The sequence below is a fragment of the Peromyscus leucopus genome, chromosome 8a, assembly GCF_004664715.2.
Source record: "Peromyscus leucopus breed LL Stock chromosome 8a, UCI_PerLeu_2.1, whole genome shotgun sequence".
NCBI lineage: Eukaryota > Metazoa > Chordata > Mammalia > Rodentia > Cricetidae > Peromyscus > Peromyscus leucopus.
Genome location: NC_051085.1, coordinates 36,249,453 through 36,276,181, shown reverse-complemented (window position 1 = coordinate 36,276,181; position 26,729 = coordinate 36,249,453). Strand labels below are relative to the sequence as shown.

Below are 26,729 nucleotides of genomic sequence, written 5' to 3'. Positions count from 1 at the left end.
CATGAGGTATTCATCTCCCCTCAATCTTATGGCCTTCTTCCTGTGAGGTCTGGGAGGAAGCAATGAGCAACTGTGGCTACAGTGTTTGGCCCATGAACTACTTTTCCTATGCAAATGACCATTGTCATACAAAATTACAAGTCGGCAAGTTGTAAATTTCCTGACAACCTGGGATACACACACTCTGGGCAAGAAGAACCAGTCATTGACAAAGGTGATAAATTACAGAAAGTAACTTTGTCGTGCTCTCAAAATATGTTTTTCCCCCAGGGGATTAAAATGAACAACTAAACTCTAATGTGTTTTCCCTTTGCATTTTAAACAGAAATTAATATTTCCTCTATTTTTTTCTTTTCTTTAAAAATGACCAAAGGTGTTCTTCAGAACATGCTTATCTTGCCTAACTAGTCATTCAGATATGGGCTTAACTTATTTATTTTACTTAATTTAATATGAGATATAATTTAGCTTAATTAACCCAGGTATTTCAGCAGTGTGCATGTATGTTTGAAAAATGGTTGTGAGTTTTACTTCTAATAAATAGATGCCAATAAGAAATTGACTTCTCCAAGGTAATTTATATGCAGCCAGATGCTACCTGCACATTACTCTGACAGCCAGTTTTACTACATGTTATTTAAATTTTATTATGGGTTTATAAATGCACATTGTGCTTTCTGTTGCTGAGTAAAAAGTTAAGTTTACATGGGTGGAAATTTTCATATTAGTGAATTACTACACTTTCCCTTTTGGCCTCTTTGGTAAGATTATAAACTGCTGGAAGAAACACTTTATATTCATCCTTTCTGGCAATGTGTCTGTATCCTTTTGGCTCTTCCAAATCATCAACCCTTGAGTCATAGTTTTTTTCTTCTAGATTTACAAATTCTTTGTTCACTTGTGTAACATCGTCTCAGACTCTGGAACTTCCCATGACATATAAACTTATATCTTTTAATCAGTAAATTCGGAAAATGTTTAATGCCCTTTCCTACATTTCTCTGTAATAAAAGTGACTCTCCTATGATTTTACATACTTCTATCTTCATGTTGGCTGGCTTAGAAGGATAAAATTGTCTTGTATCATTCTCAGAAAGCACCACATGATAGGAGAATTATGTGAGAATTGCTATCAGTTTGTAAAATGACTTCATTTTTTTCTTAAATTCTTCATTGAGTTACCAGCCATTTGTCTTACCTAGATGCAAATAGTGCTTTGAAGAGCTCATCGTGCTTCGTGATCCTTCAAAGCTCCTAATTTCTTTACTCTAGCTGATCCTGCAGTGAGTGTCCCAGATGGGTGCCTCTCTGTAGTCTGCTGGCACTGACCTGAGTTCCACCCCATGAGCCATGGGCACATGTCTTCCTGTGTTTTGAGGGACTCCTGGGCTGTTGAGGAAGGGGAAGGCTTTTCCTGGCTCAGAGCACCCAACTCTGCTGATTTCTGCCAATGTGCAGTTTGCCAATGCCTTGAAACTACTGCACACATGAAGTGTTAATTTAATTAATCTTTATCAATAAAATATCAGAAGTCAGATATTGAAGTATGAACCTGAAAGATCAGAGAACAGGGAGCAGCTACAGTCATTTCCTACCTCTCCAGTTCCCTTTACCAAAAGGGCCGAGATTCTCTCTCTGCCCTACCTTACCACTTTGTGTCTCTTCTTTCTACAGTCCTCCAAACCTCTACGGTCAGCTAGTGGCTAGCTTTGCCCTCTGACTCCAAGCAAGCTTTATTTTTAGAACACTATCAAAATATTACATAACACACATGCTTACTGCATTAGTTGTATCTAGAACTGTCTCCTGTTTGTTCATTTCACATACATACACACACACACACACACACATACACACACACACACACAGACTGCTTCTTTAGGAATGTGGGAGAGTAGCAGTTTTAATGACATTTGATAAAAATTAAAAGAAGCTAACATATAGAAAGAAAAACTTGCTTCTGCCATAAGATTGAAATATTTAAACTATATGTTAAGCAAATCTCTTCCTTCATCTTTAAACACCTATATATTGGAAGTGATTTCATCTCACACCAGGACAGCATTTGTCCCTACCTAATCCTCCAGTTAAGGAGGGAAAGGAAGGTTTTCCTGTGAGGTCCAGAGTTTGCAGGTTCACTTCATCATGTGGAATTAGTGCTTCATGTTTGTCCATGTTGGTGTCTTCACATTCTGCACAACTCCTGACCCTTTAAATTATATCCATCCACATCTATAAAGACTAAAAATGCTAGATCCCAACACACATGTGGCTTTACTTTTATGAAAAATAAAATACAAACCAACCCTACCAAACACATGCCAGACTTTGAAATGACCATAGAAATCTCAAGACCACCTACAGCAACCTCTGGCTGTTCCTGGCTTAGCACCTCTCACCTAGCAAACCGTTTAGGGGCCTAGGTATTGGCCATGTTTGCATAGTGGCCTCCATTCATACCCATTCTCCTATCCTTGCAGAAACAGGTGTGACTGTTGACTTATCATACAAGACAATTGTACCCTCTACCATTTCTATTGGGGCCTCCCATGGTTTCATTCTTTATCTTATACTAGGCTACCAAGAGCTTAGACGAGGAGGTACTGATTTAAAACAGTGTGCACCTACTTCTGTAATAATGAATGCTTCATTTGTCTTTCTTGGATCGGTCCACAAGAGTGCAGCAAGTGGTTATGTCAATGGTGGTGGACATTGTTGTTTTTAGGCCCCGAGATTGAGCTGCTCTAATGTTAACTGTGAACTTTCTAGCAACATAAAGCACCACTGTCATGGAAGAGAAATAATACTTACAGCTGCTTCCCTTGTTTTGTCAGGATCTTCCAAGGAGTGCCTCACAAATAGATGGAAGAAACACAAAAGTTCTCACTTTCATCACCTATATTGGGTGTGGAATATCTGCTATTTTCTCAGCAGCAACTCTCCTAACATATGTTGCTTTTGAGTAAGTATATTTCCATCTGCCAAGCCCAGGGCTAGCAACTGCGAATGTGAGCATGAAAATTGTCTCAGCTTTAAAAAAATAATTTTACAGTTTATGAATCATGTCAGTGTCTCGCTTTTAATCCTCATGTTTCTCATAAGATCATGCAACATGAATTTTCCAGGTATAGAATTTTAGTTTCTAATTACTATATCTCTACTTGTAAAATGGATTCAAGTCTGTGAGAGATTATTGAGACTTATGTAAATTAAAATGACATGAAATACTTGCTACATTGTAAAAGGTAAAAGATTTTTTTGCTTCATGAATTGTATACAAGCATTCTTGAAACAGGAAATGTTTTCAAAAGGGATATCTGACTCATAAAAAAAATCAAGAGCATCAAACAATTCTAGGGAAATTACTTTTTAAATAAAAGTGTCAGGGCTAGAGGAAGAGCTCAGCAGCAAAGATCACTGGCTACTCTGGCAGAAGGACCTGAGTTTGGATCCAGTTGCTCTCATCAGGCCACTCATGACCATCTGTAATTTCAGTTCCACGGGCTTTAATGCCCTTTTCAGGATTTTGTGGGCATCCATGTGAAGGTGCACACACACACACACACACACACACACACACACACACACACAGAGGCATACACACATGAACCAGCACATAAGTTAGTTGATTAAATGTGTAATTCTTGTATCTGAAAAAAAATCCTAAACTTAAAAAAAAAAAGTGAGTGTGGTGGCTCATGGCTTTAATCCCAACACTCAAAAGGTTCAAACAGGAGCATTTCCATGAGATAAAGTATAGCCTGGGCTACGTAGTGAGTTATAAGGCACCCTGAGCTGCAGTAGAAGACCCTGTCTCAAAAACAGAGCAATAAATAAATAAATACAAACTCTGTATAAATAAGTTGAGAATTTTGGAAACAGTTTTGAAATGGAAATCACATTGAAAAACTCTTCGTAGCCTTGCAAATACTAATGAACATCTTCGCTCCTCCACGCGGTGGGGCCATGTCTTCTATATGGAAGTACCTACTACCAAGAGTGGTAGGAAACTGGAACTGACCCCTGTTTTTTAAAACATTGGTGTGCAGTGTTACTCCTTGCATACGTTCCTCTTCTCCGTCCTTAGGAAACTGCGCAGGGACTATCCCTCCAAAATCCTGATGAACCTGAGCTCAGCCCTGCTTTTCCTGAATCTCATCTTCCTCCTGGACGGCTGGATCACGTCCTTTGATGTGGCTGGCCTCTGTACGGCTGTGGCTGCTCTACTGCACTTCTTCCTCCTGGCGACCTTCACCTGGATGGGGCTGGAGGCCATCCACATGTACATTGCCCTTGTCAAAGTGTTTAACACTTACATCCACCGGTATATTCTCAAATTCTGCATCATTGGCTGGGGTAAGCCTCCCTCAAACATCCTTCCTCATGCATCGTACTCTAAGACCCTTAGGAAAACTGTGATTAATAACATGTATCAGATAAGAAAATCCCGAGAAAGGGACATCCTCTGTTCCCCAGCACTGTCAGTTTGTGAAATTGTCACCAGTACTCACTGAAAGCCTTAGCTCCGAAGTCACCACTAACTCATTTCCTGAGTCCTGTGCCAGCCCACCCAGGGCTAAGGAAGCAACTGACAGCCCATTATGCTTCCAAATATAGTAGGCAGCTAAACGCCAAGCTCTACTCATCCCTGTTGTGGAAGCCAGAAAAAGAGGGCCATTTTCACGTGGGCAACCAAGACATTTACAAAAGTATTGCCTTTAACATTTTACCATGGATCCTTGGTCAGATATTCAAAGGCCATTCATATTAGCCTGTGTAGAATCTTTTGGTTGAACGACTTTATCTGGGTTTTGTGTCAAGGTAGGCATCATAAAGCTCAATCCCATACCTTTCTCACATGGAAATATTCAAGGCTGAGCCATCCCTTAGTTTTCCACATCCCCCCACCCCCTCTATGAGAACAATCAAAGGCTCTCTTGGGGAGCTGAGGAGGCATGAACTCGTTAAATGAAGTAGACATGGGAGTACTGCTGATTCTCTGAAGAGAAAAGAAAAGATGTCACACACTCGCTGTTGACCCCAACTTTTCTGAAAGGCTTTGTTTCATATATATATATTTAAAAAAAAAGGGTAAAAGTTGACTGCATTCACCTTATCTTTCTGAACTCTGGTGGCCCAGTGTAGCATCATTTATACAACCACACTGGCTGGTGCTGCATTCCATAGAATCAGGGTCTAGATCTCCAGTGAGAATCACTAGACCCGGAAGAAGACGAAAGCATCATTAAAGAGTACGTTTTAACTATTGCCACTTAGAGTCATATGTTCCACACTAAGGAGGGAATTCTGTTGTTGGTTTTAACCAACCAACTTAGCCATTCTAAGAAAATTGAGTCTCTGTTGTAAAGGGTTTTCTTTTTCCTACTTCCTTAACAGTACCAGTCCCATGAGGCAGTCCCAGAGTCTTCAGGAGATCTCTCAATGTCATGGTCTTTTTTATAACAGGTCTGCCTGCCTTGGTGGTGTCAATTATTCTGGCGAGCAGAAAACAAAATGAAGTCTATGGAAAAGAAAGTTATGGGAAAGAACAGGATGATGAATTGTGAGTAATGCACATTTGCGGGAGATCATGATGGGATATGTACTTTGTTCATAAAGTTTAATATAAGTTCGCATGGTAACAATAATGCTCCAATTTCAAAGGTTTTAGTTCACCTGTGAGAATCTATCAGGGGTCCTTCTTCTATAGTTTAGTCATTTCAATGCTCAGAGCTGCCTTCCTTTATCTTAATAACACTGTACTTTATGGTCTAGAGCATTCAGACACCTGAGATGTGCTCTTCTGAACTTAGAAGACTTATTCAATTTGAGGAGATTCTGTACTTTTCTTGCCTCCTTCAACCCATACCTATCAGCAATAGCAGAAGTCACCCAATGCTAATATGAGTGTTTTGCAGAACACAGGAATATCCGTGAGTTCTTGGGAGAAACTTTCCTTCACAAGTTGAGGTTATTGAGATTAACGTCATTATATTATTTAAGCAATTAACTCTCATGCACCTCACCGACCATATTGTGAATCATCAGTATCTATTGATTTGAAGGATTACTGATTGGTTGATGAACATTTTTTTATTATGCGAGACTCAGATATATCATGTCTGTGTAAACTTTGGAGATAGATAACATGTCTATACCTGATCACTTCTCACCCTTCATGGCCTTCCCTTCCTTGTGTTTCTGAAGCAGCATTATGAAGCCCTAGCAAGTGGGACCTGTAACAAGAATTGCAGGATCTTTGGAAGACTTCGTGTTTAAAGAAAATCTAGTGCCACAGACATGCACTGTTATTTAGGGGATCCTTATAAGAAACACTAAATCTTAAACTAAATCAGTTTTAAATGAATGACTAGGAAATCTATCTTACGCAGTTGTCATGGGATTTTGAAGCTCTGTTTAAGGTTGTGCTGTCACGCAATCTCATTTAGTAAGCATTTATGGTATGCTAGAAACCATGCTGAGCTCTAAGATCCAAGGATGTTCAAGAAAGCATTTACCTCAGTAGCCAGAATAAGGACAATTCATTTGAAGATGAATTTAATTTCCTGAAATCATTGAATTTTTTTGGTACTTAAGGATTTCCATAGTCTACAGAAACATTGGGACACCTGCAAATTCAATTGCTTTTCAACTTTACCCATGTCAGACTTTGTAACACAGAACAGTTAGAAGTTTTCTTCCATCTATTATCTGATATATTTCTGAAAATCAAGTGTATTCTTCTTAATGAAGATGTGTTATAATTTACCTATGCCTTATAGTTGTGTGCAAGAAACATCTATACACAAATCTTTTAATTTCATAATGTCTTGTTCCAACTAGAACAGTTATATAAGTAATAATTGCTGTGTATCCTGAATCCTTAATTCAACAAGACAAAGAATAAATTTGCTAATCATAGATGACAAGGAACTAGGGACATAGGTGACCACTAGCATTTATGTTGTGGCTAAAACTCAGCAGGGCCAACATCTCAGCAATTCTCCTGCCTTCTTTCACATGAACATAAGCAGACAGCTGTAATACCATAGCTCTCACACAAATCTCTTAGCAAACTTCTGCTTCCATGTTATTTCTTGGAATGATGTCAACACAGCCACTCCTTGACAGGAAAGGACAGCAAAACTAAATGCTGAAAATCCCCATTGTTAGAGAAAGGACACACAAAAGAAAGAAGGTCAGATGTGGCTTAGAATCAGCCAAACAAGCATGTGCTCATACCAATCAGAATTCAACAAGCAACCTCCTTTGCTTTTTAATATCGACTTAAATAACGAGATCAAGACAGCGGCCATCCAAAACCACCCGAACGAAAAACCACCTATGAACAGATCAAAGCAGAAACTCGAGTTCACGGATATGAGCAGGCTTTTCATAGGTGTTTCAGAAAGAACTCAGTAAGCTGTGCAAACCAGGCCAAGGAAAGTCACCACTAAACAGGGCGGGGTAGGCAAACTCTTTTATCTTGTTCTTGTTTCTGTTCCTTCAAGCTGCTGGATTCAGGATGCCGTGGTGTTTTATGTGAGCTGTGCCGGGTACTTTGGAGTCATGTTCTTCCTGAATGTTGCCATGTTCATTGTGGTCATGGTACAGATCTGCGGAAGGAATGGGAAGAGAAGCAACCGGACCCTGAGAGAAGAGGTTTTAAGGAACCTGCGCAGTGTGGTCAGCCTGACCTTCCTGCTGGGCATGACGTGGGGTTTTGCTTTCTTTGCCTGGGGACCCTTAAATATCCCTTTCATGTACCTCTTCTCCATCTTCAATTCTTTACAAGGTAAGATAAATGGTGCCCAGGCAGTGGCTGCTTTCTGAATTGATCGTATTTGCAAACACCTCCCCTTTTGACAGAACAGGTCCAGTTTCTATTACTACTCTAGGTGCGTGATTCAGGCACAAGCGGTCATTCATGAGAAAAGCTCTTGGGTAGGTAAAGAGGTAGAACATTAGCTGAGTTAGTTGACTTTTCTTCCTTTAGTAATATACTCCAGGCACGTTAAAACAGTGCGTGGTAGACAGTCGGCACTCAGTAAATATAGCATCATGCAAAGGAGAATGGAGCAGGGTGAAGTGATAGCTGAGAGCCTAACCTGAAGTTTCAGGGGGCACAGTCAATGGTTTTCTTCTTTCTAGTTCAGGCTGCTGCTGCTGCTGCTGCTGCTGCCCTTCACGTCAACTGTGTAGGTTTCCCATGCATCGGCAGAGCGGTTCCCCTTACCTCCTAAGCAACTCGGGTTTAAAAATGAAATTCAACTCTGATTCAGAAAGTTGTCTTTTTATGAGATACAGAAATTAATTCAATCTATCAAACATGTGTGCTCTGTTTTGGAGAAAATATAACATATATATATATATATATATATATATATATATATATATATATATCAATGAGAGAGACAGAGAGAAATGGTCTGACTATGTAGCCCTAGCTAGTCTGGAACTTGCTATATAGACCAGAGGCTGGCCTCTACCTCACAGAGATCCACCTGCCTCTGCCTAATGCACCACCATACCTGGCCATACAACCATAAGTTTGATTCCATGACACACTTTCTAGTGTCCTCTAAATGAACTTATGTCAGTTATATCTTGAAAATTAAATGCCATCCTTTGTTTTGTGGTGCTGAAGGTTAAACCTAGGGCCTCACACATATTAGGCCTCTGAACCACCTTCCAAGTCTTCTGATTACATTCTTTAAGACACCAGCCATTCTCCATCTTTATGACAAAACTCTTTTGTGTACTGAAGCACCATGAGCGCAACACATCCTAAGAAATTAAATGGCACAGTCTGAAATATCCACCCCCTTCTCTGTGTAGTGTGTGTGTGTGTGTGTGTGTGTGTGTGTGTGTGTGTGTGTGTTTATTTCACTGTGTAGTCTCAGCTGGCTTCAAACTCAAAGTCCTGCTTCAGGCCATGAGTACTGAGGTTATATGCCTCCAGCACCATGGCCTTCAGAGCCTGGGTTATTTTCAATGAGAACACTATCAATTTTATCAAAGCTACCCTACTGCTCATACAGTTATGAATGTGTGGTAGAACAGCTAAATATATCCAAACAAGTCTCAGATGGGGTAGAAAGCAGGATCATACTACTCAAAATTCAGTCACCTCACTGGGTGTCCCCTACTGCCATATCTAAGATGTCTGTACTTCTCTGAAGGAAAGTTCTACTCAACACCCTGCAACTTCTGCAAGCTTTTGAACTGAACCAATCACCACAAAGTAGATGTTCAGGGACTGTGAAATAAATGAATTTCTTGATGAGGGAAAGGAGAGGCCTCAAGCATGGCCTAGATCCAATCTGAGATGCCTCTGGCATAAATACGCATTGATTAATTCAGCAAATTTATTCAAGCTCATAACAGACAAAAGTATGCAGGCTTGTTATCATGAATATATGAAATAATAAGTCTCAAGAGTATATCCTTAAGTTGGAGCATACGAACACATCTACACAGGAATCCAGCTCAGCCAAGGCAATATTCCTCTATTTAATCTCTTTTAAGATACACTACATATCAGTGCCCAAGTAAATATTGACAAGAGTGTCCACTCGCATTAGGAATTCCATGGTTTTATACTTCAGGATTGTACATGAAAGGCCAGTCATCTGCCAGCCCAACCTTGGTTTCACTGTTAGAATTTCCTGGCAGCCTCAGTACTTCCACAGCAACAGCTGTCTGTAAAGCTCCATTTCCATTAATGAGAATTGGGATGCTTTAATTTTCCTAGTATGGGTCTCCTGATGAGAGGGGAAAATGTCAGCTGTCATCAAGTCAGTGTTCTTCATAAATCCCTGACTTTAGGACTGATTTTTAAATCACACGTATTTAGAACAATTTTATCCACACCCAATGATAATCAAAACATCCTCTAAACAAAAACTTAAATTGCAAAGACCTTGGTACTAAGGACATGACTCTGTGGACAATTATTTCACCAGCCAGGTCATATGAAAACTTCCTGGAACAGTATATAAATTTTTAGTGTCTTTTTTTGGTGAGCTAGTTTTTACCTTCAACATGATGCTTTATTTTTTTATGAACTTTATGCTTTATTAGGAGCATGTAGCATCTTGTGTGGTAGTAATCCCAGAGCTCAGAAGGCAGGAACAGAAAGATAATGAGTTCTAGGTCATTCTGAGTTATATAAAGAGGCTTTATTTATAAAGGGGGAACAAAGTGAGCTCCACGAGGCAATGAAACTGAGAAAATCCTCTTTTTTTCTGAAATGAAGAGGATCAGGAAGAATGATTTGATTCAACTACTGTCTAAATTCTATATGATTCCTTCCCCTTTTATATTTCACCAACACATGGGGAATTTTGACTTTCCTAAAAAGTTCAACAAGTTATAAAGTTTAATTCATACCTGGAACTTGATTCTCCATTTTCTATTTTCAGAAAAAAAGACAACAGTATCTATTAGCAGTTGAGTACAACCAGGTCCTCTTATTTACCCAAATGTGAGAGCATAATAAATGCATTGCATAGTTCTGTTATCAGAAGCTGCCATGGAGAACACAAAAAAAGGGATTATCAGTCTGCTCAGAGGTGTCTGCTACTAATTACAGTGATAACATTAAGATACCCGGAGCAAGAGAAATCATGTATATTTGTGTAGTGCATGGGAGTTAACAAAACCCTTTCATCTAACATCTGTGATTTTACTATCAGGCTCGTAAGTCTGAAAAACAGTAACTTCAGATACAGGACATAGTCTCCTTTTTAATAAGTAAACTGGTGGTAAGAAATGCTAATGACTTGCCCAAGATCAGTTTTCATCTGACAATGAAATACTAATATTAGATAGATAGATAGATACAAAGATAGATGATAGATAGATAGACATATGAAAATTAAAGAGCACATGAATAGGTGACACAGTATAAAATGTATAGTTTTCAATAGAAAGTGAACTAAAGCAAGTTCCTCAACTGTCCCCTCAGTTCATGTCAGTGTTCTCAGTTAGGAAGTGACTATCCACCCCCATTTATTAAAATGCTAGCAAATACACTTTTACTCGGTTAATGGGAATTTAATTTGTTATTCAACAGGAACTGTCATTAATCTCAATCCCGTCAGCAGGCAGACTAAGACATTAAGTTAAACTTTGAGATGCACTAAATTCAATGCCAGTGGAAGCTCCCTTGCCCGGTTAGGAGCCTCACAGACGTTAAGCTGTGACACAGCAACACACACGCACACACACACAATGCACATGTGTTATTGCTGCCAAGGTAAAGATGACCCACCTTTCAACTCCAGACACCCGAAGCGACATTAAGCAGGGCTGAAACATGACACACTGTAAAGAAATATATGACTCATCCTTTGACCGGACATGCTGTGCCACAGAGACATCCTTTAGTAAAGGGTGTCTTTGTAATATAAAAAGAAGATCCAACACAAATTTCCAAAAACAGCCGTAAAACCAACTTCACAATAGCTGGCTTTGTTTGAGTGACAAGTGACGCCGGGAAGTGTTTAGTCTTGGGTGCAGAGTCATTTAGGAGCTCAGACGCCATCGAGGCTATTTCACCGATGGTCAAGAACGTAGCTCACACTGCCTCTTCTTCCCAGATAGCTGGTTTGATGAATTATTGGCTGATTTCCCCATCAAAACTCCAAAATGTATAGTCATGATCTAAGATACAATCACCTACCGCTGCTCACCTGACCCCGTCTTGAACCCCTGACCTTGTTTATGTTATGATATATTAATGCTTAGGTCATCCCTCTGTGTTTCTCTGGGTTTTATCATTCAGGTTCAGAAAAGGTGAATTTCAGGGTAATCATAATCAAGCAGCAAAAGAGTAATAAATGATATTGCAATGAGACAGCATATTTATTTAACTAGATCTAAAGTTATATGATAGTATGATAATACTACTTATCTATTGTCTGGTGGATACTTTTTTTTATACCTCTCAAAGTTAAATATCATTGGGACTAGTGAGATGATCATCAGGTGAAGGCCTTTGCCAAAGCCTCATGACTTGATTTCATTCCTGGGACTCACATGATGGAAGGAGAGAACAGACTCCTGCAAGTTGTCCTCTGACCTCCACATACGCACCCAAACATGTACACATGTACAAACACACACACTAAATAAAGATGATGTAATAAAAATTTTAAAGTAAATATGCTTGAATTTGGCATAAATTTTAGTAGGCTAATCCTCCTATTTAAAATCAGTGACAAGGAGGCAGAGGCAGGCGGATCTCTGTGAGTTCGAGGCCCACCTGGTCTACAAAGCGAGTTCCAGGAAAGTCGCAAAGCTACACAGAGAAACCCTGTCTCGAAAAACCAAAAAAAAAATTAAAAAAAAAATCAGTGACAAAAATGACAACCAATATATTTCATATTAGCATTTCTCCACAGGTCAGAATAGGTAATAGGACATCTTAATAGGGATTTCCAGCCACCAAGTCCTCAGTTTAGGCACCGTGCTTGGGGCTGTCTGATGGACACGGAGAAGCTAAACACAGAGGAAAAGAGCCAGAGTTATTTCATTAATGTCAAGGCTAGAACAGAAATCCAACAAGCTTCATCCCTGTTATCATTTATTCTAAAATCTAATTCTGAATCATGTGACATTAGGATAGTAGCTACCATATGTAAGTTTGGTCATAGTTTGCAAACTTAACTATGCGTATCAAACTGTCAAACCTTTCTTGTGCTATGTTTTTTAAACTTCATCTTGTTTATTATTGGTGTATGTGTGTATGCTTAAGGGGGACACACATGTCCTTGAGCACACATGTGGAGGTCAGAGAACAGCTTTACAGAGTTGCTTCTCTCTTTCCACCTTGACATGAATTCTGAGGCTCGGACTCAGGCCTCCAGCCTTGTGTGCCAAGCGCTTTACCCACTCAGCAATCTCTCTTGCCTGCCCACGCTTTTTTCACTCTGCAAGCTATGGTATGATTTAGTTCCTTAATGAACACTTCATATTCAAAAGCACCTGAAAAGTATGGCTGCCTCTTAGCAATACTGTAATAACTTTACTTTCATGCCACTCTGTGGACCCAGGAATAGAAGGATCAGCCTTATTCTTCTTGAAAATTCCGAATGTCAAATTCAGTGCTTTACGGATAGTCACTGCACAAAATAACCTTCTAGAAGCTTCCTTCACCTCCCCTCCACTCCAAGCATTTTTAAAGGTTCCATTCCAGCCTCCATCTTCTGCAAAGCTCTTCCTCCTGTAGACATACCATCACTGTCACTAGTATAACACAAGACGAGGGGGTTACCTCAAAATTCATCGGCATGTTTTTCAGAAACCTTTGCCTTATTGTCATTACAGTCCTATCATCCTTTACTTTGCATAGAACTCAGTCTGTTCTATTTTCATTTGTTTTGTTTTGTAAGAAGAGTTCCCAACGTAGCCCAGGCTGGCTTTGAATTGATTCTCTTGATTCAGTCTTCGAAGTTTGGGGTGTAACCCTACTGTTCTAGTGTCAACCAATGTGTACACATGTGTATTTGTGTTCAAGTGTGGGTGGGTGGGTGTCACACACACACACACACACACACACACACACACACACACACACACATACACACATATTCATGCATCTGTGTAGGGCCAAGTTTGGCGTTGGATGTCTTGCTTGCTTTCTACCTTATTCATTGAAGCAGGGTCTCTCATTTGAACCTAAAGACAATCAGTATAGCTAACCTGGCAAGCCAGCTTGCTCTGGGGAATCCCACATCTCCACCATCACCCTGACCACCTAGCACTTGCGGAGGAAGGTCTGGGGATCTGACCTCCTGTCATCATGGTTTCACAGCAGGTGATTTACCCACTGAGCAATTGCTCCAGACCATCAGAGGTCTTATTGTTAACTCCTTGCTTCTAATCACATGTCATCCACTAAAATGAGCCTGTGTTCACTTATTGAGCATAGGCTGAATTCGTCATATTAACCTGGCTACTATGATTCACTCACTAAGGAAACATTCATTTATTTGCTCTAAGATTCCTAGCATCATTCCAGGAACAGCTACAGCACACAGACAAACAGATGAACAACTCTATTTGGAGTTTTATGGCCCACTAGTGAAAGATAATCACGCAAACAAATGACCACAAAGGGAACACAAGGCCACCATGTACTGACCAGTGGACACCAAAGAGGATGAGTAGGGACTAAATTAAGGATGAATTATATCTTCAGACAGTGGCCTCTCTAGGGACTTAGTGGCTAGTCTGAGACAGGAGACTGGTTACTAGAAGATCTGAAGAAAGTGTAGTCAGAATGGTGTTGGGTAAGAACAAGTCTGATACACTGAGAAACAGAAGAACGTTCAAGTGGTTTTGGGGGTCATAGTCAGGACTTCTGCTAAGAACATCTGAAGTCTGAGATGGAAAAGGTTCAGCCAAGGCAGGATGCCCTAGAAGCTGTGTGGGTTGGAACCTTGTGTTAGGGAGAGATGGGAATGAAGTCAAAGATGAACAGTATTGTTGAATCTTAGGAGTGTGGTTAAGTCACAGGGCAAAGCCAGAGTCAGATCCATGTACTTATTCTGAATTTACCCAAGCCTCTGTGTTCTTCTGTAGAAGATTAAACAGCCTACTGTATATACTAAGATTCCATTCCTTAGCGTCTTTATCCCTCAGTGACTTAGTTCTAAAATACAAAGATAATTCTACATGCTTCATAATGTTTATCCTTTAAAATGCGCCACTTGTCTTGAGTATTCCCATGTTCTCTTGTCACAGGTTTATTTATATTTATCTTCCACTGTGCAATGAAGGAGAATGTTCAGAAACAGTGGAGGCGTCATCTCTGCTGTGGCAGGTTCCGGCTAGCAGACAACTCGGGTAAGGACATGGAGTTAAGTGGGCTTCATTTGGAGAAACCGTCAGAACCATTCACATTCTGCCTTACACTGTCAGAGCAGCAAGACCCACTGAGAGTGCTGTAGAAACAGGGCATGTAAAGACGCTGAATTGGAACGGTCAACACTGGACGCCATCTTTGAATGTTGTAGAGAAGAAACAGGAATCCTGGACAGGTTTTAAAAAATGCTCAAGCCGGGCGGTGGTGGCACACGCCTTTAATCCCAGCCCTCGGGAAGCAGAGCCAGGTGGATCTCTCTGAGTTCGAGGCCAGCCTGGTCTATAGAACAAGATCCAGGACAGGCACCAAAACTACACAGAGAAACCCTGTCTCGAAAACAAACAAACAAACAAACAAAAAATCTCAAGTTTTGAGGTTTAAGTTGGCAATTCATATCTGCAGTTTCCACTATTGTAGATCCACCTTGGCATAGTTTTAGACTCTCAGTTGAATTTTAGGTGAGGAGACTGTTCTTAGGATATATAACATTTGAATGAAAATGCCATTAATTTTTTAAACACCTGCAAATGCTTCCCACCTATAGGGTATTGAAGTGGGATACTAAATACCGTATGCGTGGGGTCAGAGCAAGACAGTTCTCTCTGTCCCTAGCCTCTTACTGTTTCCATGTCAGTCTCTTTAAGTCACTGAGTATACTAGGAAACTGGCTGTGCTGGACAGAGTAAATGACACAGCAATGGATTCCTGGGACAGCTTGTATTTTCTATAAGCCCACTCACAAAGTCCTGTCCTTTCAGATTGGAGCAAGACAGCTACCAATATTATCAAGAAGAGCTCTGATAACCTGGGGAAATCTTTATCTTCAAGTTCCATTGGCTCCAATTCAACATATCTCACATCCAAATCCAAATCCAGTTCCACCACCTATTTCAAAAGAAACAGCCACTCGGGTGAGTCTTTCTTGGCCATGTAGAGCTTCCCCCTGTTTTTTTTTTTTTTCCCCATCTAGCCATTGTCATCTCAAAACTGACTTACACTGACTGGATGATCCCAGTGCCTTCTAGAGGGTGATTGTAGATTTACATGCACTACACTGTCCACCGGAAGACTTTACTCATCAGCCTCGTAAATTGTAAATTTAAAATATTTTCTAACCCACCCATGTCTAGTCTGCAGCTGTCCTAGCACTAGCTCTCAATGTTACTATAACTTCAAAGCTTAACTTGAAAGAGTTTTCTCTTTGAAATCGGGATGCTTCATTTGTAGAATAATTTTTATTTAGAAACATAGAAATCAAATAGCAAAACATTTCCAACCCAGGACGAAGCTTGCCTGGATGACATCCGGCAAGTTGGTATGGAGGCAGGAAGGAGCACAATGTAAGATGTATATTTTCGCCGGGCGGTGGTGGTGAACGCCTTTAATCCCAGCACTCGGGAGGCAGAGGCAGGCAGATCTCTGTGAGTTCGAGGCCAGCCTGGGCTGCCAAGTGAGTTCCAGGAAAGGCGCAAAGCTACACAAGAGAAACTCTGTCTTGAAAAACCAAAAAAAAAAAAAAAAAATGTACATTTTGTTTAAGACTTAATTCCTTAACTATTGGAAGGGATGAGGAGCAGCAAGTGGTCACTACCCTTTAGCAGTAAAATATGAAAGAATGGAGAGCACAATCCTCATTAATTCATAAGGACTATTGGAAACGTTGCTTTTGTTTGTGCTCTGTTTGTTCAGCACAGCTACTATGGCCACATGTTCTGACACTAAACATATATACAAATAATCCTGATGACAAATAATGTTTTGCAGCATAGTGAGATATGTTAAGGGCTCAAACTTTAACTTCAAAGGGAAATGATTGGATTTCTAGTTTTAGCTACTAATTACGCCTTTGACAGACAGCTGTAGCATCTTGGCACAAGTGGCATTCTTTAAAGATACATCTAAGAGTATAATGGAAATAAGTTAAAAATGTTTACTCCACTTAGTTACTATGTATGAGCAGAGGTGAATGGCACAGAAAAGACTAATATGTGACATTTTTCTAAAAAAAGGAATGAGATATGTGAAGTGTCTATACTTGTACATGTTGCAAACACTCAAATTACAGTTCATTTGCAAGTCTAGCTCGCTGCCAGTTGTTAGTGGGATGGCTGTCTACTGGGATGTGCAGAAAACCTCCGCATAGCCTCAAAAATACATAGTTGGTTTATTTCTTGGAATTGATCTGGACATTCATATGTTTATGGTGTAGATAATTTCTCCTAAGAGAATTCCTTCAACAAAAGTGGAACATTCAGGTAACTTATACTGCTGTTTTTTGGATGCATGAATTTATACAAGGTAATGAGAACATCTGCATGGACTAAGCTAAGGTTCTTGCCACACCAGCAAATGGCTTATTCTCTACAGTACTCAGCTAGCGCAATGGTACTCCTGCACTGAGCTGGAATCTGAAATTTCAGGGCTGTGCTGGCTCTTCTCTGCATGGGGTGTGCAAGCCATGCCTTCTAAGAAATGTACCATATGTCCTGTGCTCCAGAAGAATGGGTCACATGTCATCTAACATAATGACAAAAAAAGGAAGTGCTTAATAAACTTTTCTTATACGATGTGACTTTTTTTTTTCTTTTTTTACTTTCCAATGTCTTTTGGATTACTGGGTACATCATGGTACATTTATGGAAGTCTTGAATGAGAAATTTGTCAATTGCAAGCTGCTTTTGTGGTGATTTTTTTTATCTGCTTGAGCCTTCGATATATGTCAAATAACGGTTCATATCTCTAGCCCCTGGTTTTCAGATACACAATCTAAATCTTTGCTATTCATAATGTGATTTTTAACCAGAAGCCCTGAGACATCATGTATGTCTATGATGTACTGGATTCATACACATAGAGTTCTACTCTATGAGAGTATGGAGAACCATCCAGTGGGATCATGTATTTGGAATGGGGTCAGTTACAGTCCCTAAAAATACATGCCCTTGGAAACTATTCAGGAAGCAGAAAGGGTGCATCTTCAACATTTCTCTGAGGACTTGTGGTTTGCTAGAAAATGTCAGGCACAAATTATTCATTATTTATATTTATATTTAATTTAATTTTAAAAATCCTCAACAGAAAACCAGTGGTTAGGAGATCTCTGAACCTGAAGGAAGCACAAAATCAGCCAGCTTGCTGACAGCCTCATGGGCAGGAGCTTGTCTGTGACTCCTCCAAGCTTTTTCTAATCAGTGCTAGGACGTGCTTCATTCTGTGATTCCATCTGCCCATCTTCCCAAGAATCATCTCTGTTTCTCCCTGGTTTCCTTTAGTATGGGACGACACTGCCACTTCCTGTCCTAGGCATCTTTTGATTTGGTGTTTGCTCTAATACAGAACAGTGGCAGAGCAGCAGATACCACGGAGATGACTTGGACTGTGGTCACTTATTGATGCATTTTACAGGTCATTTCACATGTGGGGTCCAGTTTATTCAAAACATAAAAGGCTTCAAGTAAATACTGCAATTTGGGAGCTCTGGCTACTGAGATCAGTGTTTTGTCTCTCTCACAAAGTACAGAGGAGATATGATGAAGTGAATCAATTTTTTTTCCCTTTATCATCACTCTGAAGTCTGTAATTTGGGTAATCTGAGGGTAAACTTTTCCCAAAGTATATCAGGAGGGGGAAGACAGACACTAATTATATTCATAGAAACACAAAGGTTTACATAGATAATAAAGGTGGTATGGGTTTTAACTTTCGGACATTACCTGAGCCAATGCTAGAGGTTTATTTTTTTCCAACAGTATACATACCAAATGACTCCAAAGTCAGGAGTGAGTTAAAAACTGAATTAAAATGTGCTGAAATACTCATGAAAAAGATATGATATCAAAGATAGGTTTTACAAATAATATAGAGTGGGGAACATGAAAATACAGAGTTCAGAGGTGCAAGGGGACTCACTACACTCTACTTCATATGTAAATTTGACACTGTCATGAAAAAATTTTGATAAAATTTAATTTAAGTGATTTTGGAGAATAAATGTCAATCAAAATAAACATGGAAGACCACTCTCCAGAAGCAACTGGAGCTATTTTATTCATTAACTCTGAAAAAGTGGCATTGGGGGGGAATATTTTCTTATACAAGCCACAAGAGAAATTACTTGAAGGCAAGTAGACATTCAGTGAATATTAAAAGTGCATTTGAAGGGGGAACGCATTTGAGTGCTGCCCATTCCCTAACCTGTTAGGAAACCCGGAGCTTCCATTCCATGGTGTGCTTCTTGAGTGTCATGGCCTCGGGCTTGTAACGAGCTCATCCCGCAACTGAATCTCTTGCATCATTTCTTACAGACAGCACATCCACGGACAAGTCCTCGTCAAAACTGACCCATGCTGGTGGAGAGCAGACGTCAATCATCCCTGTCCATCAGGTTATTGATAAGGTCAAAGGTTACTGTAATGCCCATTCCGATAACTTCTATAAAAATATTATCCTGTCAGATACGTTCAGCCACAGTACAAAGTTTTAATGTCATTGATATGAGGGGGAAAAAAAGAAAGAAAAAAGAAAACCTTTCTGGAGAAGTGGGAAACCCTACAAGCAGCAAAAACTCCATCCAGAGGAAGTCAGTGTGCTGTTCCCTAGGTAACTACAGAGAATCTAGGACTGGATGTTGTTAGGGAAGCTTTTGTGAAATGCAGAATTCATCTTCTCAGAATATTTCTTCCGTGGACAAGCTGAGAACACTCTGAACACGCACTTTTCAGAATGAGTAGTGGAATCAAACTCATCAGAATTTGAGGGAAAAGCATTAAAATTAGAGGACACAAGAGGAAGAAACTCAAGAGCGATTCTAGTTTAGATCTCATCTACCCCATCTCATATGTGGCCTGACTTTCATAAAGACTACATAGAAAACACACTAATGTTTGTAGTGATGTTGGACACTGCCGGGTTCTGTTCCAGTGCTGTTTTCTATGAATATAGCAGCATCTTGTTCTTGTTCAGTGAAATGTCAACCGTAAGTGGAAGAGATGTTTACTATTTGACCCACATAATATTAAATGTGCTTTTTTTCCTGTTATGTCAAATATTTAACTTTCATGAACATACCTTGCTAAAAAAAGTATTTCGGAAATTTGACCCAGTTAATATATTGTATACATGTCTAATATCTCAAGACGTACACCTTAAGGATCACCATCATCCCATGCACGTGAATCCAGCTGAATGTGGACTTTGCATTAAAGCGGGCTTCCAGGAAGTTAAGAACAAACTTGGTGCACACCTCCCCCACTTGACCCCCATCCCCCTTCACTGTGCATTGGGCTCACAGGCCCAGGAGAGGAATGCAATGGCCTCTCCCCATTTAAAGACCACCGCTTTTGAGTCTATCCCTGGTTTAATGATTTTAAGACATTTCAGATCATATAAACTTCAGAGACCTCTGACTTCCCCTGGTGATCATCTTACTCCAAGGACCATTAACTGACTCAGTTAATCAATAATTTATAAATATGTCAGTCTACAACTGCTAGTCTTAAAACTATTTGCACTGAGCCCTCCAGTCAGAGTGTGTAAGAGCCTAAAGAGGGCTGGCAGATACACTACTCTATGGTGTGATATTTACGAATCAGACTGCAGCATGCAAGTCATGCATAGCATTAAGCAGCTTACCTAACTCCTACATGACCCTAAACAACGTGTGCTTGCTAATGAGGGTATAGGTTGTTTTCAAGTGGTGGAATCCTATCCACTGGCCTCAGTACATGCTGGCTTTAGCCTTGCTCGGGGTTCTCTGGGAAGTTCCAGATTTGGCAGGCCAGTAGCATAGTGAGAACAAGGAAAGAGATTGCAACAGAGCCAGTCAGAAGGCAGAGGCCAGACCTGAACCTCTGTGCAGAAAGCAGATCATTCTCAGCTAAGATAGAGGAAACTTGCAGGCTTTGCAAGCTGAAGGGTCCTCTAGTCTCACAGAGTGTCAATCATAAAGCCGTTTGCCAGGCTGCAAAAGATGTTGCTAGAATGTGGTGGTGGGATATTGTTGCTGTTCCGTTTTGTAACAGGCTGGACTGCCATGGTGGTGGACATGAACTTTGCTAGGCCTGGTTTTCACAGAGGAGGAGGCCATTCAGGACAAAGGGATAGGAAATCTTAAGGTCACTATGATTCACTTCAGTAGAGCCAATCCTTTCCTTGGGCTTATACTAGCAGGCTGCTCAGTGTGCCAGAGGATACATGTAGTAAAATTTAAGTCACTAAATATTCACATATCGCCCCCCCCCCAACTTAGGTGTTCATGATAGATTTTAATTAGCTTTCTATTGTGAGATTTCTGCACAAAGTGCATATTTAGTTAATAAAAAATTTGACATAGCTTTAAAAAATGGCTTTGCTTTTGATTTCTACTTACAAGTATTCAGATCAGAGAAAACCTTTTTGGTTTTTTTGTTTTGTTTTGTTTTCATATCTGGCAATAATGTCAGCTCAACTTTAAAAATGTCTGATGACCAGGTAAGGAAAAAAAAAAAAAAAGGAAGAAATACCAGACTAGAAATATTTGCAAATGGGTTTAAAAGACTGATCCAAATTCTACCTTCGGTTCCAAGTATGTAGCTTTATTTGCATTTGGCTCCTCAGAAGAATGGGGCAGGAATTCCACAGGAGAGCCAGAAGTCAGCCTACACCTACTCAGACATCAGCCTACACCCACCCATAAAGCAGAACCCATTCAGAGCCCGGGTCCTCCCCCGCCCCCCGCCCCTGTCTTCCCGCTGTGTTGCGTTCCAGCTTTAGAGTCCTGAGATAATGTCCATTCTTGTCTCCGGTTCTTACTGTATGAAGATTTTGTCATTGGCGTTGCCTCTCCTGTACATATTTATTTATTTGTGTCCATGTCAGTTTGTTTCAGATCTTAGCTTTCCATTGCCCAGCTTTATTTTTCCGTTAGAGAGACTGTATTTTTTTTTTTTCTAGGAAAAATTGCGAAACGGTTTTCTGTAGCAATATCTTTGAGGATGGTGGACTTGAAGCAGCTGTGAGGGCAAACTAGGATTAGTAGTGAGAAACTGCTAAGGCTGATTTGCCGTTTTACTGAAATGGAAAATGATCTTTCAAATAAATACTTACGTTGTTCATGTTCCAAATTATTCAGTTCCTTTATGAGTGAATGTTTCTATTTCTGACTCTCAAATAGGAAAAAAAATTATTTGACAATTGGAAAATGACCAATAAGTCCAATGACATGGGGTGACTTTGCCAACGCACTAGGAGTGAATATGTGAGGAAGATCCAGATCCTGGGATTAATGCAATCTGATGTTAGAATTTCTTAGGATAACTGATACAGAGCCAGGCTGTATGGCAGCTTAAACACAACTTGTTTTTGTTTTTTTTTAAGGAAAGTCTAAAGCATTTCCCCCACTCCCCCACCCCCCAAAGAGAAAAAGAAAATAAAGAAATAAAAGGAACATAATAGTGTTATGTAGAATTTGGGGCTTGAGGTATATTTCTCACAGTTACAGTGGCTGTTTCCATTATGGGGGACCTGGAAACCGGTCAGTTTTAGTTAACTTTACTTGCATGATCAGAACAGAGGCACCCCACTTCCCTTTTCCTCTGGTAACTTAGAATCATTCCTTTCTGCAGAGCCAAGGCCGATTCTGGCTCATGATCTTCCTCAGCAAAGTGTGTGCCCAGCACTAACTTGGGAGGCTCTTTGGCAGGTCACTGCAAAACCAGACCTCCCGAGCCAAAGTTTACAACTCTGAGCCAAGTCATGTTAAGAAAACAGGAGTTGCTCAAGGCCCATCTGCAGAGCTGGGCGACCAGGTCGCTTCTGAAAGCATGGGTGAGCAGCAGCGGGGAGCCCACAGGAAACTCCTGTTTGATGTCTACGCTAGTCCGTGTTCATAGCATTTTTGAAGTCTGCAGGAGTTGGGCTTTGTAAATGCAGTGCCTTGGCTAGGCTTCAGAGTTCTCAGTTAAACAACGTACCACTCTTTCATACCCAAACTGAATCTTTCTCCTTCCCACTCCTTACTAATCTTCCCCCACCTCACACCTGTTTCTTTTTCGTTTTGTCTCTCTCCTTTATACATTACCTCCTTTCTTTTTTTTTTTTTTCAGGAAAAGTGATTTGTGTTACACTTTTTTTTTCTGCCTCCCTTGAGAAAAAGTAAGAATAAAACTGAAAATTTTAAAATATTTTCCTTTATAGTCTACTTGCTCTTAGGAGATTAAGGAAAAAGGAAGTTTAATATTTTCTTACCCTAGGAACCTCATATAAAAAAATGGAGTAATTTGATCTTCATAGGAAAGAAACTCATAAAAATCTGCGAATGCCTTTCTTTGGATGTCAGTGGTTATCAGTCATCATGTGTAATTTTTATCATTACTCTATGAGGAGATGCTAGTACCGTCTTCCATCTGGGGGCGGCTAGCAATTAAAAATAAGTACTCTGCCCAGGACCAAACCAAATCCTAACACTTCGCTTCCCTCTCACCTCAACACACTTAGCAGCTTTCTTCCATGACTCTAGATAGGAAGGAACGATCCAAGGTCAGCATGGCTGCAGGGAACGTTGAAGAGAAGCTTCTAGAACGTCAGACAAAGCTATGAAGTAGGGAAGTTTGAGTGAGAGTGTGGTCCAGTCAGTTGAGATTGGGTGTAAGGAAAGTCTTCAGGCATGGAGGTCAGAGAGCCCAGAGCACTGAGTAAAAACGTAGTTGGGAAAGCCTCGATGGCAGAGTGTGGAAAGGATGCTGCAGAGGGATGGCAAGGCTGAGACCAGGCTCTTGTGGGAAGACCTCCATGTCCTAATTGGAGAGGGGTGAGCTTGACAGAGGGACAGCCTAGTCTCAGAGACTGCTAGTCAAATGAGCTGAGTCCGGTTGGGAATTAGGGAGGTGACTGGAGGGATGATGAGAAGGGAGCTGGACTAAACCTGGGGAGGACAGAAAAAAACTTCAGATCTCCACAGGAAAGGGCAATTGAAGGACTAAAGAGCAGAGAAGCAGTGACTCTGTCGCACGCCTACAGAGCATAGGCAAGGCAAGCCTGTATTTTGGTAGAAGTGAGGTCACCAGGACTGGAGCAGTAGCCACAGGCCTGCTTGTGCTCAGATACGACAGGACCAAAAGAACCAAGAAAGTCAGTCTTTCCTGAGAAGAATGCTCTGTGCTACAATGTAGAAACGGAAGGAAGGAGGGAGGGTGACTGCTTAAGGGAGTGTGCTCACAAGGAAATGTTTCTCAGGGAACTTGCTCTGTCTGCTTCTTTAAGGAGGGAATGCAGTATTTGAAGGGGACTGAAAGGCCACTAGATGAGAGAGTGGGTGTCTCATACAGGCCCTGCAGGTGGGGCTGGCCATGGGTGATAGAGGGGAAGCACAGCAATGATAGCTATTATGTTTTGAGTGTGTTCTCCAACTTTGACCTCCAGTGCCACGGAGTTCAGAGTTAGCATCTAACTAAGCAGATTAGGAGGCTGTCAAGATGGGTCGGCAGTCTAAAGAGCATACTGGTTTTGCAGAGGACCCCAGTATGGTTCTCAGTACCCACATAGGGCACCTCGCAACCACCCCAGCTCCAGGAGGATCAGATACTTCTGGCCTCAGGAGGCACCCACACTCAGATGTACTTTCCCATACACAGATACATAATTAAAGTTAAATTAAGATATTTTAAAAATTAGACTATGAAGACTCATGCACAAATGTATGTCATCACCACAGTTGGTTTAGGCACCACAAGAGCAGGCTTGGTATAAAACCATGTTCTGCTTCCTCCTGATTACAGATGATCTTTCCTCCCCTTCTGCCTTTTGCCATGACGCGATTGAGCATGAAGGCCCTTGGCAGGTGCCAGCACCTTGAGAGGATTTCCCAGGCTCCAGAATTGTGAATAATATGCTTTTCTTCATAAATCGCCTAGTCGGTGGTATTCTGTTTAAATACCACAAGACAAACAAAAGTAATACTTTTCTTTTTAATACTTAGTATCTCACTATTGTCTGTTTATACTAATGCTTAGGCAGACCTTCACCTGCTGAAAAACATGTCAGCAGCATCCAAATGTGGGCAGCTATAAACAGAGCTGCCATAGTTGTCTATGTCCAGACTTTGGTGTGGACATATTTTTCATATTCTTGGGCGAAGCATGAAGCCATGAGGCTGGATCACATGAAGAGAGAATGTTCGGCTTATTTAGATACAGCCACCTGCCTTGCCAAGTTGTGATTGGATAGTGGTTAAAGGTTTTTTTTAAGTGTGTGTGTGTGTGTGCATGCCATCCCCAGCCCCCTGGAGGTTTTCACTTACAGTTGTTTCTTCACATTAGTAGCAGATAATAGCCCTACCAAAAGCCTTTGGTTTCTGTTTTGTCCCAGTTGTGTGGTATGTGGTGTGCGTGTACGTGTGTGTGTGTGTGTGTGTGTGTGTGTGTGCGTACATATTCATATGATTCATATGTGCATGAGTGCACAGCATACATGTGGAGCACAGAAGACAACCTCTGATGTTAGTCCTCAGGCGTTATCTAAGTTACTTTTCTCTTGCTATGATAAAATACCTCAACAAAAACAACTTGAAAGTGAGAGGGCTTATTCTGGCCGCTGTTCCAGAAGGACGATACAGGCCCTCATGGCAGCGAAGACATGCCAGCCAGCAGGGAAGGCATGGTAGTGTAGCTAGAGTTTTCCTGCCTTGCCCACAGTCAGGACAAATCTTTGTCACCCGCCAGTCCCACAGCCGCTCAGACCCAACCAAGTAAACACAGAGACTTATATTGCTTACAAACTGTATGGCCATGGAAGGCTTCTTGCTAACTGTTCTTATAGCTTAGATTAACCCATTTTTATAAATCTATACCTTGCCACGTGCCTGGTGGCTTACTGGCATCTTTACATACTGCTTCTCCTGGCAGTGGCTGCAGTCTCCCTCCTTCTCCGTTTCCCCAATTCTCCTCTCTCTTTGTCCCGCCTATACTTCCTGCCTGGTCATTGGCCATCAGTGTTTTATTTATATAGAGCAATATCCACAGCACTTCCCCTTTTCTTCTTCTTTTTTTTTTTTAAAGGAAGGTTTTAATTTTAACATAGTAAAATTACATATAACAAAATAATTATCGATCAAGAATTACAGTTACAATATTAAAGAAGATGTCCTATCTATCTTATATTTGTGAGTTTAAGGTTTTATAGCTAACTTATCTCTTATCATAACTGAGGAAATTACAACTATCTAGTTTTCAACCACATCAAAGACCTGAGAAGGAACATAATGGTACCTGAGAAATGGTAGATGGATGCAAGCAACTTTCAGGAATCTTGCAAGAGTAGATCAAGACAGCTGGCAGCCTGGACAGTCACCTAATGTTTCTCAGCATTGGTGGTGCATTCAAATTGGCTACAGGCCTAGAGTATCTGACAGACCATTTTTAGAAGCAGGAATTCTGAGAGACCATCTTACCCTGTCTTGGCAAAGTACAGTGGTCGCTTTTCCTTGTGTCCCACTTGTCCAGAAAGGACAGCATTGCATTTGTACTGTCAGCCGTCAAGGCAAGGGCAGTTCTTTGCCCAGTAGGCCATTTTGTACCAAGAAGACAAACTTCCAAATGGAAATGTCTTAGAAGCCCAACATTCTCTCGGGATCAATTGGTGCAGCCAGGAGCAATTGTGTCTCACGTCAACAGAATTCTAAGTTATTTAAATGCCATATTCTCTAGGTCTATGAAGTGTTTGAAGATTACCTATCTATCTGAAATATATCTATGTATACCTAGAGACTTAACTAACATGGCTACAAATATGATTATCATAGATGACTAATTATTAATCTATTTTTTAATTATCCATTACAATTTTAAATGAGTTAAACATAATACCTCAAACAAGAATAGAAATA

General features: G+C 40.6%; 1 protein-coding gene across 5 annotated transcripts in view; it reads left to right on the top strand.

Moving 5' to 3' along the window:
* Adgrg6 (adhesion G protein-coupled receptor G6) overlaps positions 1-21,975 on the top strand; it is a 139,541-nt gene extending 117,566 nt beyond the window's left edge. For 3 of the 5 annotated variants that reach the window (XM_028861509.2, XM_037200302.1, XM_037200303.1), the window contains 7 exons: positions 2,835-2,962; positions 4,088-4,356; positions 5,467-5,563; positions 7,512-7,795; positions 14,752-14,853; positions 15,631-15,783; positions 19,177-21,975. In XM_028861509.2, the coding sequence (XP_028717342.1) occupies positions 2,835-2,962; positions 4,088-4,356; positions 5,467-5,563; positions 7,512-7,795; positions 14,752-14,853; positions 15,631-15,783; positions 19,177-19,355 (1,212 nt within the window). In that variant the 3' untranslated portion in view covers positions 19,356-21,975. Of the gene's footprint in view, positions 1-2,834; positions 2,963-4,087; positions 4,357-5,466; positions 5,564-7,511; positions 7,796-14,751; positions 14,854-15,630; positions 15,784-17,081; positions 17,128-19,176 lie in introns of all 5 variants that reach the window. The other 2 variants (XM_037200305.1, XM_037200304.1) reach the window with 1 other exon arrangement.
* The last annotated feature ends 4,754 nt before the right edge of the window (positions 21,976-26,729 follow it).